The sequence below is a fragment of the Babylonia areolata genome, chromosome 11 (genome assembly GCF_041734735.1).
Source record: "Babylonia areolata isolate BAREFJ2019XMU chromosome 11, ASM4173473v1, whole genome shotgun sequence".
In the NCBI taxonomy this organism is placed as follows: Eukaryota; Metazoa; Mollusca; class Gastropoda; order Neogastropoda; family Buccinidae; genus Babylonia; species Babylonia areolata.
The window spans coordinates 30,706,930-30,728,239 of NC_134886.1; the positions used below are offsets into that span (position 1 = coordinate 30,706,930).

Sequence of the window (21,310 nt, forward strand, 5' to 3'; positions counted from 1 at the left end):
TATTTATTTATTTATTTATTTATTCATTCATTCATTTCTTTGTTTGTTTATTTTGTATATTTTGTTGTTTGTTTGTTTTTTGTTTGTTTGTTTTTGTATAAATGAACTGTATTTTAAAGAAATTTCATGTTCGGGTATTCTAATTTCATTTTATTTTGTTGTATCATATTTCTATTTTTTTTAGTTTGTATTATTTTAGTTCCCACGGTTTTCAACATATTTATATATGTATACATACCGTCTTGGTTCTGGACAAGTCGTTGCAGGGTGTACACTTTGAACAGCACAAGACGAAACTGGTGGAACGTTCTGCCAATCTACCGTGATCATGTTTCAAAAGTTTACATAGGCACGCACTTGCTTACACGCTACTCTCTTTGATACATAAGTTGTCTTGTCTGTCTGTCTGTCTCTCACTCTCTAACCTATCCATCTACCCACACTTAACTATCTATCTATCTATCTATCTGTTTATATATCTATCAAGATAACCACTAACTAACTAACTGAATATCTATCTTTCTTTCTTTCTTTCACGATAACTAACTCACTCACTCACTCACTCACTCACTCACTCACTCAGTCCCTCACTCATTCACTCACTCATTCACTCACTCACTCACTCACCCACTATCTATCTATCTATCTATCTATCTATCTATCTATCTATCAAGATAACTACTAACTAATTGACTACCTAACCAACTGAATATCTATCTATCTTTCTTTCTTTCTTTCTTTCTTTCACGACAACTAACTCACTCATTCACTCAATCACTCACTCACTATCTATCTATCTGTCTATTTATCTATCTATCTCTCTATCTCTCTGTCTAACTTTCAAAGCAGTCTATGAAATCAGTGGAGCTAAATCCTCCCCATCATATTCCGATGTCACTATCGCGGAGTGGGGGGCGGGTGGGGGGTGGAGTCATTTGTTCCGTACTTGAATATATTGTTAGTATGAGAGAGAAAGAAACCACACACACACACACACACACACACACACACACACACACACACACACACACATATATATATATATATATATATATATATATATATATATATATACATACTCATTTACCCTTGCACACAGAGAGAGGGAGGGAAAGAGACACAGACACAGACACAGACAGACAGACACATATACACAGAAAAACAGGATATACAGAAAGTCAGAAGAAAAAAAAAAAGCAGCAAACAAACACGTGGACATGAGAACACGAAGACTGAACGAGGGAAAGCGTGTGCCTCTAATTCACGACCTCCAGTGGGATGAAGGGAAGAGGGGAGAACCAAGTTAAAGGCGGAATAAAAAATTTTTTTAAAAACCCGCCACAAGAACTCATGAAGCGGAAAATGAACTAAAAGCGCTGTCGAACAGCACAGAGAGAGAGAGAGAGAGGGGGGGGGGGGGGAGAGAGACAGACAGACAGGCAGAGACAGAGAGAGACAGAGACAGGACAGGGAGACAGAGACAGATAGACAGAGACAGAGACAGAGAAAGACAGAGACAGACGGAGAGAGAGAGACAGAGACAGAGAGAGACACACAGAGAGACAGACAGAGACAGAGACACAGAGAAAGACAGACAGAGAGAGAGACAGAGACAGAAACAGAGAGACAGACAGAGACAGAGACAGACAGAGAGACAGAGAGAGAGGGGAGAGACAGACAGAGAGAGACAGAGAAAGACAGAGAGAGAGACAAAGACAGAGACAGACAGAGATAGATCGAGACACACACACACACACACACACACACACACACACACACACACACACACACACACACACAGAGAGAGAGAGAAAGAGAGACAGAGACAGAGATCTGGGCAGCCACTGATTTGCATGAAATGCTGTCCAATCTCTTAATCAGGTGAGCAGAGCAGAAGTTCAGGTCGTCATCTCCTCATCCATTTCAATTCATTTCCCTCCAACTCCTACACCCCTCCCACCCACCCCGTCACCCCCTCCTACCTGTCATACCCGATATAAATACCCCGCTCTGGTCCCAGGGTGCGTCACTCAGACCGATCACGGACACCCAGGATTAGGACGACGACTTGGGGTAGTTTGGTGGTTGTTGTTGTTGTGTGTGTGTATGTGTGTGTTATGTTGCTTTTGGTTGGATCTTTAAAATATCGCGCGACCAATGGTTTTGATTTTTCTATTGTTTTAGATACCATACCACCACCACCACTATCACAACCACCACCACCACCACCACCACGACGCGCTTGTGTTGATGAAGAATGTTGATAGCGTTTCTTTCCATTGTTTTGTTTGTTTGTTTGTTTATTCATCTATTCATTCAATAACTTTTCAGTCCGGTTGAAAATATGCTGTTTTATTGTGAATGTGTTTCTTTTTTTATATATATAATTTTCGTTTGTTTTTGGTTGTTTTTGTTTTGTTTTTTGTTTTTGTTTTGTTGTTTTTTCTTTGTTTGTTTGTTTGTTTTTGTTTTTTTAATCTTTTTTGCTTCTTATCTTAAACCATTTTCCGTAGCTTATAAGTTGGCGGTAGTAATATTTTGTATTTATGTTTGTCATATCTTGTGAAGAGGCTGTAGGTTCTTTCTTCTTCTTTTTCTTTTTTTTTTTCTTTTTTTTTTTTCTTTTTTTTTTCGTTTGATTGCTATATGATGGCATACATGTACTTCTTTCTTCTTTCTTTCTCTCTCTCTCGTTTTCTGTGTGTGTGTGTGTGTGTGTGTGTGTGTGTGTGTGTGTGTGTGTGTGTGCTTACCTGCTCTGGATTTGTTGGCGGTTTTTTTTGTTTTTGTTTTTTTAACTCTTCTTGAATTCTTTTTTTTTTTTTTTTTCACCAGGCGACAAGACAGGGATGTCTAACCAAACCTGACGTCGTCACTGAACGATTCAGACACGAACACGAACAACAAACGTCACAAAATCAACAACATCTCTCGACGCCAAGGAAGGAGAAGAGAGAGACAGAGACAGAGAGAGAGAACAACAACAGCAACAACAGCAACAACAACAATGAATGTGACGCATAACGACACCACAAATGACGTCATGACCGCCTTCAACATCACTACTACTTCTATTACTACTGCTACTGCTACTACAAATGACGTAAGAGGAGAAATCTCTTCACTGAACGCCACAGGCAACGGCTCTTCCCCAACAACAACAACAGCAGCATTGACACTAACACATGCCGCGACCATCCCGGACACTGACAGCGTGATAACAACCGCTGCAGTCAACTTGACTGATCTCCTCCTCTCCTCTCTCAACGACACCTTCACCACCACAGCAGTGTCGGATCCTGCCAACGTCACAATAAACGCCACTACCGCGTCATCACCACTAATGACGTCATCACCATCAACAGCAACAGCATCAGCAATAAGCGATGACGTAGTCACGCTGGAGCAGCGCGTCACCAGCGCCATAGACTTGTACGTTCCGCCGTTTCTCTTCTTCATCGGCACCGTCGCCAACGTGTTTGTGGTGATGGTGATGCAGAGCAAGCAGTTCCGACAGATGTCCACCTCCTTCTACATGGCCGTGAGCTCTGTGGTGGACATCATCAGCCTGGTGGTCTCCCTGCCAGCCCACTACCTGTACGTCAACTTCCCTCAGGTGGGTGAGCAAGAGGAGGTGGTGGAGGTGGTGGAGGTGGCCGGCTGGGTTAGGTTAGGTTGTGTGTGTGTGTGTGTGTGTGTGTGTGTGTGTGTGTGTGTGTGTGTGTGTGTGTGTGTTGTGTGTGTGTGTGTGTGTTTTTGTGTGTGTTTTTTGGGGGTTTTTTTGTTTGGGTTGGGTTTGGGGTTTTTTGGGGATGGTGTGGGTTTGATTTGTGAGGTTTCTTTCTGTCTGCTTGTCTGTCTGTCCTTCTCTGTTTGTTGTATACACAGATATACATACGCAGGTGCGCCCGCGCCCGCGGCCACGCTCACACACACACACACACACACACACACACACACACACACACACACACACACACACACACACATATACATACATACGTTTTCGTCTAAAATCACAATGGATAGACGTCAGCGAAAAGAACGAACGAACATACATACATACATACAGACAGACAGACAGACAGACATACGCATGCAGACAAATTCGCGCGCGCGTGCGCGCACGCACACCTACACGTGAAAAACTTTAAAACAAAGAAAAAATGCATTCACATTCACGTTCACACACACACACACACACACACACACACACACACACACACACACATGCATACACACACACACACACACACACACACACACACACACACACACACACACACACACACACACACACACACACAAAGGCACACTAACACGCATACACAAGGCTAGATATAAATGTAAAAGAAACGTATAAAGAAAGAGGAAAATAACACACACATACACACACACACTAGACACACACGACATACTCACTCACTCACTCACACTACACACACACACGCGCACACACACACACACACACACACACACACACACACACACACACACACACACACACACACACACACACACACACACACACACATGTTCGCTCGCACAAGTTACCAGGTACGTTCAATATCAAACAAAAGACAATTACGGCAATTGTTGCTTCTTAACAAACTCTACTTTTTTCTTCCTTTGGTTTTTTTCTTTCTTGTCAGTACATTTTAATTAACTGTGTACGACCTGTGGAAAGTAGTAAGTAGCTGTATCTTGAAGTCTTTAATTTTGCGTCTTTCCACATCAAGTGACATTGGAATATTCGAAGAGAAAATAAGAATTAGCAGCTACATGATGCCAAGTACCAATAACATTGTTTTCAAGGGTAATATGTATTGTGTTTAAACTTCATTTCCGAAGGAGGTTAGCAACATTTCTAACTGAACAGGCGTAATAACATTCTAAAAAAAAACGAACAGACTATCCATCAGTTTATCACAGTTAGAGATAATTATTGTTGTATTTTGAGAGTCTGATACATAAGTTTTATCACGATATATTTCTTTTCTTGTTATGCTGGGTGAGTTTTCGAGCATTGAATGCAGCCAGTAACACTTCATATTCTTCATGTTTGCGGGGATCGGATGCAGACTTCACTTCATTATCGATTGCATTTCAGCTTAATGAGACGCAAGTTGAAAATAATACAGAAATGACATTTGAGAATGATGGGGGAAAGATGACTGATGGTAAACACAAAGCCGACATCTTTGAGTGTCGAAAATATTTGCCTTGCTCTTGACAATGCCCAGAGAATAAGCAACTGCTGGACAAAACAAAACAAAAACAAAACAAGACTGAACTGAGAGACAGACAGACATACAGACAGATAGAGACAGAGAGAGACAGAGACACAGAGAGAGACAGAGAGACAGACTGACACGGACAGAGGGACAGACAGAAACAGAAACAGGCAGAGTGAAAGAAAGACAAGGTTAGAGAGTCTGACAGAGACAGAGATAGAGACAGAAAGACACAGATAGAAAGACAGAAACAGAGACAGAGACAGAGAAACATATTCAATGTGAAACAGAGGCAAGAAGAAGGACATCGTGACATTACACAGGCATGGTATTAATATAGACAGAGAGCGGAATATTCAAAATCTTTGACACAATGCAAATCCGAACCATGGACTGTTAGCGCCAGTCTTGAAAGAGAAGAAAGTTAAATCACCCGTGAAAGGAGAGAAAATACAGCACAAGGCTTTCTTCGCTCAGAATCGGAAGTTTCAACTTGATAAGGAGACTACCGACAATTACAAGTAAGTTGAAATTTTCGATTCTGAGTGCAGAAAACTTTGAACTGTAAGTTTTATTCAGAATCAGAGACTTTACAGCAAAGGAGAGAAAACGTGTGTATTGATTTGCCGTTGAAAGCGACAGAAAGATTGTAGTCGAAAATAGGAATAATTATGAAGGGATGAGATGAAGTCCAGTTTAGAAAGAGGAAGTTTTAATGGCTCGACTACAAGGAGCTGAGCGAAGGGCTTTGACGAAGGAACAGTTCAAGGTATGATGACAATGAGGATGATGACGATGGCATGGATCCTTATATAGTACCTGTCCTCGGTCGAAGAAACAAGCTCTAAGCGCTATTCAAACACGGAGTCATTTGTACAACAGGCTGCCTACCTGGGTAGAGCCGGCTGACTGCTGCCATTGGGTGCTAATCATTTGTTTCCTGCGTCATTCAATCAGGTTTCAGTCACGCACTTATATACTCATACAGACATATAACATTTTTTTTTTTTTATTTACCCCGCCATGCCGGCAGCCATACTCCGTTTTCGTGTGTGTGCATGTCTGGTATGTTCTTGTTTCAGTAACCCACCGACGCTGACATGGATTAAGTCTTATTTGCCATAAGGAGTTAAATGGTTGGGATACTGTGTCATGAACTGTGTTTTGTGGGTTTGTCTTTGTGGGTTTTTTTTCCGATGTGACAGTTTTGTGTTGATGCGATTGAGCATTTGTATGGTATGTCAGTCCTGATATGGGCCTGAGCGGTCGGCTGGACTATAAGCTACAATAACAAGAACAATCTCAGTGTGATGTTCGGGGCTGCTGTCCCCAGGGAGAACGCGTCGCCACAATGCAAGGCCACCCATCTTTTCTTCTTCTTCTTCTTCTTCTTCTTCTTCTTCTTCTTCTTACCAATCATTACTTTTCTGTCTTTCTAGAACTTCCTACACAATTTTACCATGTTTTTTTTTTCTTTTGTTGTTGTTATTGTTGTTGCTGTTGTTGTTTTCGTTGCGCTATGTGCACGGGACCTCGGCATGTTGTTTCATCGGAAATACTAGCACCCAAGCCGCTACTCAAGGTCTAGTGGAAGGGGGGTGGAGGGGAGTACAAATTATGGTCCATATGTGGGATTCGAAAGCGTGAACACTCGTGACCTTGTCGGGCACATTACCATAGCCACCTATTCATCAGGAAAAGACAGGATGGCAAAAAGGAAGTGGACATTCCCAAGTATAATTAGTGTACCAGTGCGAAAATTATCGGTGATCGAAACTTCATGAAAAAGAGAAGACGCTGTTTTTGGTGATTGCTTTTTTTGTTGTTTTTTAATGCTAGGAGAAGGACGAAAAAGACAACAGATGATTGGTTTACCTGGAACATTTAGAGTGACTTCGATCATCTGAAAAGACTTTTGAGGAGGAAGAACAAGTTCCAAGATGTCTGGTGGACAATGATGATTCACGAGATGGTCGAGGAAGTGACCTGGTTTGGAAGCCTGGGGTGGGGGGGTGGGTGGATAGTTGTTTTGATATGATTCGTAGCTAGAAAGTTGTTTCCAAAAATTGTGTCGGAAGAACTCTTGCAAACATCGAATCCAGGGTATAGTGGTGAGCTGAATGACTCACACGATATAATGCCGTTGGCGCCTATTTCAGCAAGTGAACATCCTAATCTAGATGCGCTATTTGTGATGAGAGCAGGAATGGGAATAAGCCTCTTTTTTTTCGTATGGAACGAAGCCCAACACTAAAGTCATGGATCCGCTCCCAAAAACGGAGTATGGCTGCCTACATGGCGGGGTAAAAAAAAACAACGGTCATACACGTAAAAGCCCACTCGTGTACACACGAGTGAACGTGGGAGTTGCAGCCCACGAACGAAGAATAAGAAGATAATGAATCCGGATTTTAGCGCAGGCACCTTTCCAGTACTTTTTGCGTCTGACTGCGTGTGAAATATAAGCGATTTCCCCCCTTCTCTTTAGACTGGAACAAGACAGATTTAATAGGGAATGTTCCTTGGTGCTTCGACTGTCAGAGTTTCTGTAAAGTTTCCTCGAAAGTTAAATGTTAAAGAGTGCATTTCATTAGTCGTGTGGTTAATCAAAAGCATGGAACATGCGATATTTTGCCTAATTTTTGAAAATACGTATGGGTGGCTAGAATATTTGTTAGCCAGCATCGTTGAGAACAGGCAATGACCAGCTGCTCTACGCTGAACAGACCTTAATCGGTGAGGTGATTTCCTGTTTCAGGAGGATTCGGAGATGAATAGAAACGAGAAGAAAAATATGTGATTGGAGGGACCGAGCAAACAGCACACACACACACACACACACACACACACACACACACACACACACACACACACACACACACACACACACACACACTAATTAGCAACATTTTGTTTTTAATAATTATATATTCATATGTCGAATTTCAGGTGTTCGACAATGTTAGAGACGCTCACGCGATGTGCTCTTTCTTCAACCTCTTTGGCTGGGGAAGCAGTGACATGGGCGTTCTGTTGACCGTTGCCATGACGACTGAACGGTCCCTGGCCATCCAGTTTCCCCTGAAGGCCCCCACACTGTGCACAGTCAAAAGGGCCAAGATCGTCACCGTCTGTCTCTTCCTCTTCGAGATCATAAAGGTGATGACAATTTGGATGTTGTTGCTTGTTGTTGTTGTTTTTTTGTTGTTGTTGTTGTTGTTGTTTGTTTGTTTGTTTTTCTTCCTCTTCTTTTTCTGTGCTATTGGTCTTGTTTCATTTATTTACTTTGTATGTTTGCTTGTTTACCTATTTTTTATATGCTGCCTTACTTTCCATTTGTTGGGGGTTGCCGTTGTTGAATCGTTTAGTTTAATTGGACTTCTGATCCATTGTATACTGATTATCATCATGGCTCAAGGCCCACTGTTCTAGATGGACAGCTCATTGGCCAGGAAAGCTGAAGTCAACAGGACACCATATTGTTACTTGTATCCGGCCGTCAGTCCGTTGAGAAGTCGTCTGCTAACTAGTGGTAGTTTCTGAACTGTAACCGTGTGTCTTCGATGAAATCGTGTTATGCTTGCCCCCACGACATGGTAAATGGTGTGTCTTGATTGATATCTGGCAATGGTTTATTTACCAAAGTTAAAACAGGAAAACCGTGCAGTGACGCGTTGCGCAAACTTGCAGTGGAGGCACACACAGGATTGTCAGCGCAACTAACGCCGCGAGCAACTGAAAGTTTGCCTTGAAGCCAGTTGAGCGCTCGGCTACATATATAAAGTTACCGCTTCGCGCTATATTGACACGAGTAGCAAAATGGCTGATTGAACACTTCCGCTGGCTTCAGTTAGCAAAGGGGCTCAAAGAAGGCAAGTGCTATCCACCTATTTTTAGAACAGTGCTCAAGGCCACGTTTCGTCGTACCGTTGGGTGTGTCCTTGAGGGAAAAACAAACATCACAAGGCAGAGCTGGGCAAGACCTGGCAAGGCAAAGCTAGGCAAAGCATGGCAAGGCAAAGTAAGGCACGATAAGGCAAAGCTGCGCAATGCTAGTCTGGGTAACGCAAGGCAAGGCAAAGCTGGGAAAGGCAAGGAATGGTAAGTTAGGCAAGGCTAGGCAAGGCTAGGCAGGGAAAGGAATCTATGTTACGCACCCAGTGAAGGACATCGACTCATAACACTTGGTGCAACTTTTATACACGCCATACAAACAAAAAGAGCGATTTCAATCATTTCTAAGCCTAAACGATCAAACAAGCAAAATCACTTAAGTTGTTGTTGGTTTGTTTTTCGAGCAAAAGTTCTGTTGAAAAGAAATAGGTCTGTAATAAGTCTGTGCTTTACGGAAATGAATGATTTCAATCAGAGAAATGATTCCTTTTGGTAATTTTGCACAGAAAGGCAAGTGGTACACTTCAAAGCTCGGGTGGGTTCTGGAGTATTTTGGCAAACGTGTGTCTGGTGCTGTCTAAAGGTGATGCACGAACACATAAAGAAATTCGAAAATTCACCAGCGTTGCCAGTTGTGGAATATTTGTCTTCTTTTTTTTTCTTTTGTTCTTCTTTTTTGTTTTCTTTTTTCGTTTCTCAATTGCGGAAGCACTGTTTATTTACAGACAGAGCAGTACTTCGCCAATTCATTTACACAGTCACTAACCGTGTCATCTAATACCCAACCTAAATGGATCTCCAGAACAACATCGTCGTCATCCTCTTCCCCATCCATCATCTGTTTTCGGACACTGACATGGATCACGGGATCTTTAACGTACGTATTTGATCTTCTACACGCATATGCACACGTAGGGGTGTCAGGCACAGGCTGGTCTGCACATCTGTTGACCTGGGAGATCGGAAAATATTTCCACCCTTTACCCACCAGGGGCCGTGACCGGGATTGGAACCCTGAACCTTCAGATTGAAAGTTCAACGCTTTGATCACTCAGCTGTAGAGTCCGTCAATTTCCACGTCAGAGAGACACATGAGCGTGTGAGTTGCAATCCAGAAAGGAAGATGAACAAAATCTTACCTATTTCTCTTCTTCTTCTTCTTCTTCTTCTTCTTCTTCTTCTTCTTCTCCTCCTCCTCCTCCCCCGACTTTAATCCTGCTAAGAGTCATTGGGGAATCGCACTAAAGAACCGTTCACCAGAATCCTCCAGCAAAAGTCAGTCGTGTGTGAAATCCTGGGCATCTGCAAGTGATTTCCCCGTCCATTTTGCAATGTTCCATCGTTTTACGCGTTCACAGTGCAGAATGTCTGATCCTGCCCTCCCATTTACAGGGATGTTCTGCCAATATTTCAGCCCTTTTGGGTCCAGCCAATACCTTCTGGGAGTAGACGTGTAATTTCTTTGTCTTCGCCGTACATTGAATGCTCAGTGTTATATGTCCGTAATCAGGTTTCCGTGCTGACAATGCTGGGAATTATGATTGCTTCATAGAATTAAAACGAAAGTGTACACGTCTTCCTGAAACTTGTCTGAGCAGATGACTGGCTTTTCTTGGTGGCGGATCCCTTTTGTCTTCTGAGGAAATGCCGCGTCTTTCAAGGTAATGCCAATGAGTTCAGCAATTGGTGTTTTACTCCAGCAGTCGGGTTTCTTATACCTGAAGCCGATTTCATGAAGTCCATTCACAAGGCATATGCTTGTATCTTGACGCCATCTTGTAAAGATAAAAGAAGGATCTGGTGAGTGCTCATTCTCTGTCAAAATGCAGCGAAATGTTGCGTCTCTTGGTGACAACTGTAACAGATTTGTCTGGAGGCATGAGGCTAACAAGCTGAGGAAATGATCCCCCACCCCTACCCCCCACCCACGTTGTTTTGCAAGTGGTCAGTATGTAGCTTCCTCAGAATGGACTTTGTGTGCCGAAGACATGTTGATGGTTGTACTTCCACTCGGACCTTGGTCATTGTGTCTTATAATACAATGACCATTCTCCCGGCTGAAGAACTCGTAAACGTTCGATGTTAGCGCCATGATTTCATGTGAGTGAATAACAAAATGCAGCTGTTGAAAAAAACATGTGTGTGTGTGTGTGTGTGTGTGTGTGTGTGTGTGTGTGTGTGTGTGTGTGTGTGTGTTAATGATTAAAGAATCATAGAATTAACTAAAAGAGTTGAGCAAAATATTAGTTCATTTAGCATCCAGCAGACACTTCTTCAACTCAGTATCTTATGTAATTTGTACAACCACGTGTTTAACTTGAAATTATTCTTTCTTTCTTTTTTTTTTTCTTTTGTTTTGCCTCTTTTTACACCATTGAAAGGAATATTCTTTTCTTTCAGTCTCATAACTTAGTATCATAATATTCTGTATATCATCAAATAATTTCAAATCCCCAATATTAGAATTGCCTGGGACACCCGGAATGATATGTTGCCGGTAGAGTAGTTAGCAAGGGAAGGAGTCCTCAAACGTAACAGTGTCACCAAAAAAAAAAAAAAAAAAAAAAGTAAAAAGAAGTAACTCTCCTTTTTATTTTCAAATGGCACACAACTTCAGGTAAATGCTGCTTATTCTTCCAGTTCAGCTTACACACAGGAACAAACCCAAACACTTCTTCGAAAAAGAAAACCCGGACCTGTCCTTATACCATTCATTTGACATGTGCACACGACAGCGATGACAGAAGAAGTGTGTAAACACAAGTTAGCTTTTATTCAAGATTGGCATAGCCTTCTAGTCTTGATTGAAGTATTTGTACTTGTATTTGTATTTCTTTTTATCACAACAGATTTCTCTTGTGTGAAATTCAGGCTGCTCTCCCCAGGGAGAGCGCGTCGCTACACTACAGCGCCTCCCCCACCCCCACCCCACCCACCCCCCTTTTTTCTGCGTGCAGTTTTATTTGTTTTTCCTATCGAAGTGGATTTTTCTACAGAATTTTGCCAGGAACAACCCTTTTGTTTCCGTGGTTTCTTTTACGTGCGCTAAGTGCATGCTGCACACGGGACCTTGGTTTATCGTCTCATCCGAATGACTAGCGTCCAGCCCACCACTCAAGGTCTAATGGAAGGGGAGAAAATACCGGCGGCTGAGCCGTGATTCGAACCAGCGCGCTCAGATTCTCTTGCTTCCTAGGCGGATGCGTTACCTCTTCACTCCACAGAATATACAGACAATACAGATCAAATACACGTTGCCTCGATGAATTTCTTATTTGATTTGAAAGAACGACGAGGCTAGGGTGGGTTGCATGAGCGAACAAAGCAGCGCTAAGTTTGCTTATCGTAAAGAAAGTTCCGAACTCCACGGTAACTTCCATACACTTAAGAACATTCTTAACTCTGAGCGAACTTCGTGCTGCAAAGATCGCCTCATGGAACCCGGCCCAGGAGCCAGTTGCATTGCTCGGACGGAAGAGCCTAGTATGGTCGTAACCCGCTACTAACTGTGTGTCGTATGGAACTGACCAATGGCGTAGTTCGGTCAACGTAAGCATTTAGTCACGTGCAACTGTCAAAAAGTTAGAACCAAGCAATGCAACTGGAGCCAGGAGATTAAAGTGTCAAATACCAATAAAGAGAAGTAACTCTATCCTTGTTTGAAAGATACACAACTTCAAGACAATGCTGCTCATGCTACCAGTGCAGCTGGCTCTGAGGTAAATGAAAGATACAGAGAAACAAACCCAGACACTTCCTTAAAGAGGAAGCTGGACTGGTTGCTAGCACAGGCAGCACTGACTTGAAGTTGTGTACCTTTAAAAACAAGAGAGGCAAGGCCTTCAAGACTCACTAGTGATAAATTAAGTCCCCTTGCATTTATTCCAGAGTAATTTCCCTTTTTTACTATCTGCACCAAAACGTTCGCAAAATAAATCAAAATTCCATGCTGAGCAAAAGAAGTTCCCGTTTGAACAAAAAATTATAATAATGACTGCTCTTGTTGTTGTGTCAGAATATGAGATCAAAGTGCCAAGTTTAGAGAATACAAAAAATATAAATATAACAGTAAATGCAGTTTGCATATAATTAGGCTTCTTTTTTAATTTTTTGTGCCCATCCCATAGGTGCAATATTGTTTTAAACAAGATGACTGGAAAGAACTGAATTTTTCCTATTTTTATGCCAAATTTGGTGTCAACTGAGAAAGTATTTGCAGAGAAAATGTCAATGTTAAAGTTTACCACGGACACACAGACACAGACACAGACACACACACACACACACACACACACACACACACACACACACACACACACAACCGAACACCGGGTTAAAACATAGACTCACTTTGTTTACACAAGTGAGTCAAAAAAAAAGGAGAGAGTTACGATTCTTGCGTAACAATATCACTGTTCCCCTTCGTCGATACTGATGGGCCGTGCATCTCATGTAAGCAAACACAATGACACTCGGAGTACAGGTGATCGAAATAAGCAACACCAAAAGCACGTTTCTGGTGAAATTGTTGATGTTAACTCACTCAGTACGGCCAATCCTCTCTTCTCCTCTACACAGACCCTTCGGATGTCCAGTGGGTGTCTGAGTGACCCAACCTATAGCTTCCGTCGTCAGAATTGTGGTATTCTTTGTCAACATTCACCTCTTCAGTATAAGAGCCTTCGACTTGCAATATTTTGATGATGGTAATTGGGGTGAAACGCTGTTAACGTCGTCTCTTTCGCCGTTCGTATGGAGAGAGTTGCTTTTCATGCATGAAGGAGAGTTGATGAACCATTTTTGGGTTTTTTTTGTTTTGTTTTTGTTTTTGTTTTGTTTTTGTTTTGGGGGGGGGGGGGGGGGGGTAAACCTTCATCAGTTGGTATCTCTTGTCAATTTCTTTTCAGTTGATTTATTGACAGTAAAACTAAATGGATTTGTTTCTCTTGTCAAATGTAGAGTGATGGCCTTGAAGTAACGCGTCCGCATAGGAAGCAACAGAATCGGAGCGCGCTGGTTCGAATCATGGCTCAGCCGCCGGCATTTTCTCCCCCTCCACTAGACTTTGAGTGGTGGCCTGGACGCTAGTCATTCGGATGAAACGATAAACCGAGGTCCCGTGTGCAGCATGCACTTAGCGCGCGTGAAAGAACCCACGGCAGAAAAAGGGTTGTCCCTGGCAAAATTCTGTAGATAAATCCACTTCGATAGGCAAAACAAATAAAACTGCACGCAGGAAAAACTACAAAAAAATAGGTGGCGCTCTCAGTGTAGCGATGCATTCTTCCTGTGGAGAGCTGCCCGAATTTCACACAGAGAAATCTGTTGTGACAAAAAAGAGAAATACAAATGCAAATTCATTTTCAGTAAACCTTCATCGATTTGTATCTCTTGTCAGCCGATTGTCAGTAACCATCTATCGAAGTTTATCTCTTGCCAATTTATTATTCAGTCACTGCGATGTGTCGGAAACACTAACCAACGTTTCAGCATTACGACACTGATGTGTTTTACCTTGTGATGTACAGATGGGACATCTGATGTGTTTTACCTTGTGATATACAGGTTGGACATCTGATGTGTTTTCTCTTGTGATGTACAGGTGGGACATCTGATGTGTTGTGATGTACAGGTGGAACATCTGATGTGTTGTGATGTACAGGTGGAACATCTGATGTGTTGTGATGTACAGGTGGGACATCTGATGTGTTTTCCCTTGTGATGTACAGGTGGAACATCTGATGTGTTGTGATGTACAGGTGGGACATCTGATGTGTTGTGATGTACAGGTGGGACATCTGATGTGTTTTCCCTTGTGATGTACAGGTGGAACATCTGATGTGTTGTGATGTACAGGTGGGACATCTGATGTGTTTTCCCTTGTGATGTACAGGTGGGACATCTGATGTGTTGTGATGTACAGGTGGGACATCTGATGTGTTGTGATGTACAGGTGGGACATTTGATGTGTTGTGATGTACAGGTGGGATATCTGATGTGTTGTACCTTGTGATGTACAGGTGGGACATCTGATGTGTTTTCCCTTGTGATATACAGGTGGGACATCTGATGTGTTGTACCTTGTGATATACAGGTGGGACATCTGATGTGTTTTCCCTTGTGATATACAGGTGGGACATCTGATGTGTTGTACCTTGTGATGTACAGATGGGACATCTGATGTGTTTTCCCTTGTGATGTACAGGTGGACATCTGATGCGTTGTGATGTACAGGTGGAACATCTGATGTGTTGTGATGTACAGGTGGAACATCTGATGTGTTTTCCCTTGTGATGTACAGGTGGGACATCTGATGTGTTTTCCCTTGTGATATACAGGTGGGACATCTGATGTGTTTTCCCTTGTGATGTACAGGTGGGACATCTGATGTGTTTTGTCAATGTGATGTACAGATGGGACATCTGATGTGTTTTACCTTGTGATGTACACGTGGGACATCTGATGTGTTTCACCTTGTGATGTACAGGTGGGACATCTGATCTTCACCTCCCGCGTGGCCCCCAAGGAAGTGACCGCCTACCTGTGCGACGTGGACAGAAAGTGGAACGAAGACTACCGCATCTTCTACGACTACTACTGGCCCTACGTGCACAACATCTCGCTCGTCCTCGCCTTCATCGTCATCATCATCGGAAACGTCATCATCACGGTGCACGTCAAACGATCCGACGACAGCAAGGACATGGGCGAGGGGGCCAAAAGCGCCGGGGGGTCCAAACCAGGGAAGACGTCCTCCAGAAGCCGTCAGCTGTCGTTGATGTTGATCATTGACTCCGTCACCATCATCCTGTGCACTCTGCCGTTCTCCATTTACGTGGTGGTGGCCCAGTCCTTCCAGCTGTTTGACGACAGTCCTCAAGGCAGAGCCAAGCAGAGTCTCATCTTCTCCATCACTTTCTACCTGCTCTACGTCAACCGCTGCGCCAACTTCTTCCTCTACTGCATCAGCGGCGCCCGCTTCAGACAGGCGCTGAAGGAAATCCTGTCCCGGAAACCCCCACCGAAGAACAATTACATCACCGGAGGCGCCACCAACACTCGCAATGCCACCTCCTCCACCTTCACGGCTGATGGGGAAGGCGGCAACAAGGTGTGCATGAACCCTATGGGACCCCAAGCCTCGGCCGCTGGAGCCAGGAACGGAGGGTCCAAACGGATATCCACCAGCTTCACCGGGCCTGCCACCGTCAGTGGTGTCTCCGCGAATGGACCCTCTAAACTGGAGAGACATTACGGTTATGGGAAAACTGCCAACGGAAAGTAGGCCAACATGTCAGCTCCAGCATTGATGTTATGTGAATAAGCGAATGAGTCAAAAAGTAAATAAATGAACAAGACCGAGGCATAAGAAGAAAAATAAAACCCACCTCGGTGTACAAACTGTTCACTTGTAACTTATTCCGCACTCAAAGGAGACCTGGGGTTGAGAGGCACATGCTGTAAGAAGCACAATTTTAAAGTCTCAGTTTGAAGATTTGCTCATGTTATAGAAAAAAAAATGTACAAAAAGGCTAGCTTTCAAAGTGTGTGTGTTGCGTGTGTCGTTGTACATTTATAAGGAAAAAAGTTGTAAAAACAAATTTCAGGTGTGATTTTCAGAAACATTTGGCATGAACAACACGGGGCTCCAGCTACAGTTTTTCCGTCACATCGTCTCACAGTGTATATAGGCTTCGATGTATTCAACACACGCATGAAGCGTCCTCCAGACGTTTTGGAGACGGCACAAACCAACTTTGAGATTTGTTAATATATGTATCGATTTCTTGATTTGATTGAGCATAGGGTTCTATCCGATACACGGAATTGTTTAAAGCCGGAACCTGAAGGTCCAACGCTTGAAAAAAGTTATCTTGAATTCCTTGCAGACTTATTTTGACTTTCCATTTGTGAAATAAAATATCCCTTTCTTATCTTGAATTTAAGCCAAGAGAAAGTTCTGTATCTGACTGTCATGATTAATTATTGGTTGGTTGGTTGGTTGGTGGGTTGGTCTTTTCTAATAGTGCAATGATAAAAGAGACGATAAAATCCAATGGGTTGACTGGTGGTTGGTCGGTTGTTTGATTGGTTGGTCGGTTGGTTGATCGGTTAGGTGGCTGACTAGTTCCTTGGTTGATTGATCCTGTGGTTGTTTGGGGAATAGACAGGGTGCTGGTTGACTGGCTAACTGGTTGATTGGTTGATTGATTTATCAATTGGTTCGCTGGTTGATTGGCTGGTGGCGTGGATCGATACTGCCATGCTGATGTGTTGGCAGTTTTTGAATGGTCGGTGGACCTGTCCTTCGATTCCATCAAATATCATGAACAAGGAGTGAATGTACTGTTGGCTGGTTTGTGAAATGGTCGGTCACTCTGTTGATATATCGTTGTTTTGTTATTGTTTGTTACACATTTCGCATTCAAAAACAACAGAATAAGCACTGTTGGAAGGGACGCTCACTCAGTCTGGCTCAGCGACTAAGCCATTATTGTCGTTAGTAGGGGGCTTAGTAAGTGGTGTCCTAAGTGCGTTAAATACAGAACAGGCACCACTGAACACCACTGAAGTGACTCAGCAGCAGTGCAGGGTCTCCTCTGGTGTGTGGCCTCCTGGCGACCTAACATCGATGGTTCCCTGTGGACTGCCGACGCTGGAACTGTGGTGGACGAACTCCGGTGTGGCCGTGTATGGGGGAATCTGAATGAGCGGCGTGGGAGTAATGCCACTGAAACGGTGCAGATGATGGGGCAGCAAAAAAAAAAAAAAAAAAAAAAAAAGCACTGTTATACTAACATACATAGTACAGAGGGGAAAAAAATTGACGACGTCGTCATCAGTCGTCATACCGAACAAAATGAAAGAACGAAACAGCAGTACATGCAAGCTCGGGACATTGAAAAGCGTCAACAACCACAAATACACACATGAAATAGGCTGTATGTTGTGGTTGATCGTAACAAAATTACATTCATCTGTAACAACAACATTGACACATAAGCATCTCATTCGATGATAAATTTCAGTAAGTTGCCGATAGCTTGCCATTGGTTTTCAGTCTGAAATCAGACTGTACGCTTCTTCTTGATAAGAGACTTTTCTGATATATGTATGTATAAAATATAAAAAAAAGTATATATTATGATGAAGCCAGAACGTTACATGTTTTCATGCTATTATTGACTGCAAACATGACAAGGCTGCTTAAAATGTTAGTCAGAAGCATTTCAGGTTCTTCCCATGAGCAATATTTTCAAACAATTTTAGAAACATCGTTGTAAATTTAAAGCACACCACACATTCACACACATCTTTTCTTAAATCTCTCTCTCCAGTCCTTCTGTACTGGTGCTTGACACATTGAGTGTTGCTTTTCTAGAACACATTTCTGCCAAATCAAATTTATGGTGATTACTGCATGTCGTTCTTTCATTATGTGGAAGTTGTTGTTGTTTTTTTTTGGGGGGGGTGTTTTTGGGGGTTTTTTGTTGTTGTTTTTTGTTTGTTTGTTTTGTTTTGTTTTTTTTTACATACACTTTCTGAACTCAGCTTTCGAACCATTTTATTTCAGACAACAATTCGGTGTCGGGAACTCCATACATGTTTTGCTCCTCCTGTTTACAATGTTTATGATTATCCTCATGTATGGGATATTATGAGTCTGGTGTGAGTTTCAGCTTTCAGCGTATTTTCATTGAAGGAATATTATATTAAACGTGATAAAAATTGATAGTTTGATGCATACATTATGAATTCACAACTTTTTGTTATCTCACGGTTGCTCATGTTTCAGTGTTTGTTTCTTTTGTTTTTTGTTGTTGTTGTTGTTGTTTTATTGTTGCTTTTTGTTTATTTTATTATATGCATTTATGTGTTCATGGTATTCATGATATTGATTTTATTGACATATGAAGATGAGGAGGAGGAGGATGGTGATGATGATGATGATGGTAATGATGGTGGTGGTGGGGATGATGAAGATGGTGATGGTGATGAGGAGGATGGCTATGAGGATGGTGATGATGATGGTGAGGAGGAGGAGGAGGATGGTGATGAGGAGGATGGTGATGAGGATGAGGAGGAAGAGGAGGATGGTGATGAGGAGGAGGAAGAGGAGGATGATGATGGTAAGTGAGGATGATGATGATGCCGATGATGATGATGTAGAAGAGGAGGAGAATGAAAAGGCTGTAGTGGAGGAGTGGAGAAGTAACCAATAATAATAACTGTTGTTTCAGAAAAAAAAACCCAACAGAATACACCCCACATTGTGGATATCAAACCAATGGGGAAAAAAATCTCAGCGCTTTCCAAACCTCCATTCTGGGGAGTAGTTGTCATGTACTGGCGTGACTCTGAGGCAGGCTCTCACAGCAGATGAAGATCAAACGTTTCACATACAAAAAAAAAAAAAAAAAAAAAAACCCGAAAAACGGAGTATGGCTGCCTACATTGCCAGCGGAGTAAAAACGGTCATCCACGTAAAATCCCACTCGTGTACATACGAGTGAAGGTGGGAGTTGCAGCCCACGAACGAAGAAGAAGAAGAAGAAGAAGACGCCCCGAAATGCCATCTATGTTTTGAGTACAGAGATGACTGTGGTATGATCAATCTGAATGACCATGACAACAAAGGACACTGTGGGATGTGTCCCGATCTGAAGTAGTTCGACGCTGCACTCACCGCTTCCTCCCCACACTGTAATAATCCATCATTTGTTAGGCCGGACAAAGTTTACCAGGAAATCTAAGCTACATAATTATCATAATTGGAAGCAGGTAATTTTTTTTTTAAAGCGGGGTGGGGGGTGTGGGGAATACCCATAATAAGAAACAACACATTAATGAGGCCGGCAATGTCTGAAAATGGCAGTCTGCTTCTTGCTTTCACAAACATAATAATCATAATGATTATTGATAATAGAGATACTACTACTATGACTTCTACTGCAACTACTACTACTACTAAAAAGAAGAAGAAGATGATGATGATGATGATGATAATGCTGATGATGATCATAATGATAAGAAGAAGAAGATGAGGAGGAGGAGGAGGAGGAGGAGGAAGGGGAGGAAGACCTATCATCGACCATTTGCGCCACTTTGAAGACCAACGTTAACTCACTCAGTACGGCCAGTCCTCTCTTCTCCTCTACACAGACCCCTCGGATGTCCAGTGGGTGTCTGAATGACCCAACCTTTAGCTTCCGTCGTCAGAATTGTGGTATTCTTTGTCAACATCCACCTCTTCAGTGTAAGAGCCTTCCGCTTGTTATATTTTGATGGTGGTAATTGGGGAGAAACGCTGTTAATGTCGTCTCTTTCGCCGTTCGTATGGAAAGAGTTAAAAGCAACGGAGTGTTTCACCTCTGATGCCAGGGTGACAAGAAACCCACTGAATCATGGAGAAGGGCAACATGACTGCAATGGGTTTCGTCATTACTGGCACGAGGCCATTGCTTCTGGTGTGGATCGGCAGCCGACGTAATAAGGCTGGAGAATGTGCTGCTCTATAGGGAAAAGGTGTGGGTTGGGGGGGTGGGGGGAGGGGGCGTGGGCGGCGGGGTGCAGTTTTGATTCATGTCGTTTCGTTTCGTTTCGTTTTGTTTCTTTTGTAGGATTTTCTTCTTCTTCTTCTTCTTCTTCTTCTTCTTCTCCTTCGGCTTATCATCATCATCATCATCATCATCATCATCATCATCATCATATATTATTATTATTATTGTTGTTGTTGTTGTTGTCGTTGCAGCTGCTGCTGCTGCTGCTGTTGCTGTTGTTATAATTATCATTATTTTATCATTATCATTATTATCATCATCAACTGATTGACTAATTATTTCATTTATTTATTACGAATGAGACAGTTTATACTCCCATCATTTTCCTAGCCCTATTCCGTCTTCGGGTATGACACATTGCTATGGGAATAACACGTGTCATTCAAACAATCCAATTGGTTAGACTTCTTTTCGGCCGGAGAGATGGTGATGGGGTTTTACGTGTGTGCAAGATGTAATGCGAGCTTTCGCACACGTAATCTCTGTTTATAGTCTCATTCGAAAGACTTTAACTCTCTCCATACGAACGGCGAAAGAGACGACGTTAACAGCGTTTCACCCCAGTTACCATCATCAAAATATTGCAAGCGGAAGGCTCTTATACTGAAGACGTGAATGTTG

At 42.6% G+C, this 21,310-nt stretch overlaps 1 protein-coding gene across 1 annotated transcript; it reads left to right on the top strand.

Moving 5' to 3' along the window:
• The first annotated feature begins 2,839 nt into the window (after nucleotides 1-2,839).
• Nucleotides 2,840-17,832, top strand: LOC143287363 (alpha-1A adrenergic receptor-like). The gene is made up of 3 exons (XM_076595329.1): nucleotides 2,840-3,616; nucleotides 8,184-8,393; nucleotides 15,616-17,832. Exons 1-3 carry the CDS (start codon nucleotides 3,008-3,010, stop codon nucleotides 16,411-16,413), a joined length of 1,617 nt encoding a protein of 538 aa, XP_076451444.1. The 5' UTR covers nucleotides 2,840-3,007; the 3' UTR covers nucleotides 16,414-17,832.
• The last annotated feature ends 3,478 nt before the right edge of the window (nucleotides 17,833-21,310 follow it).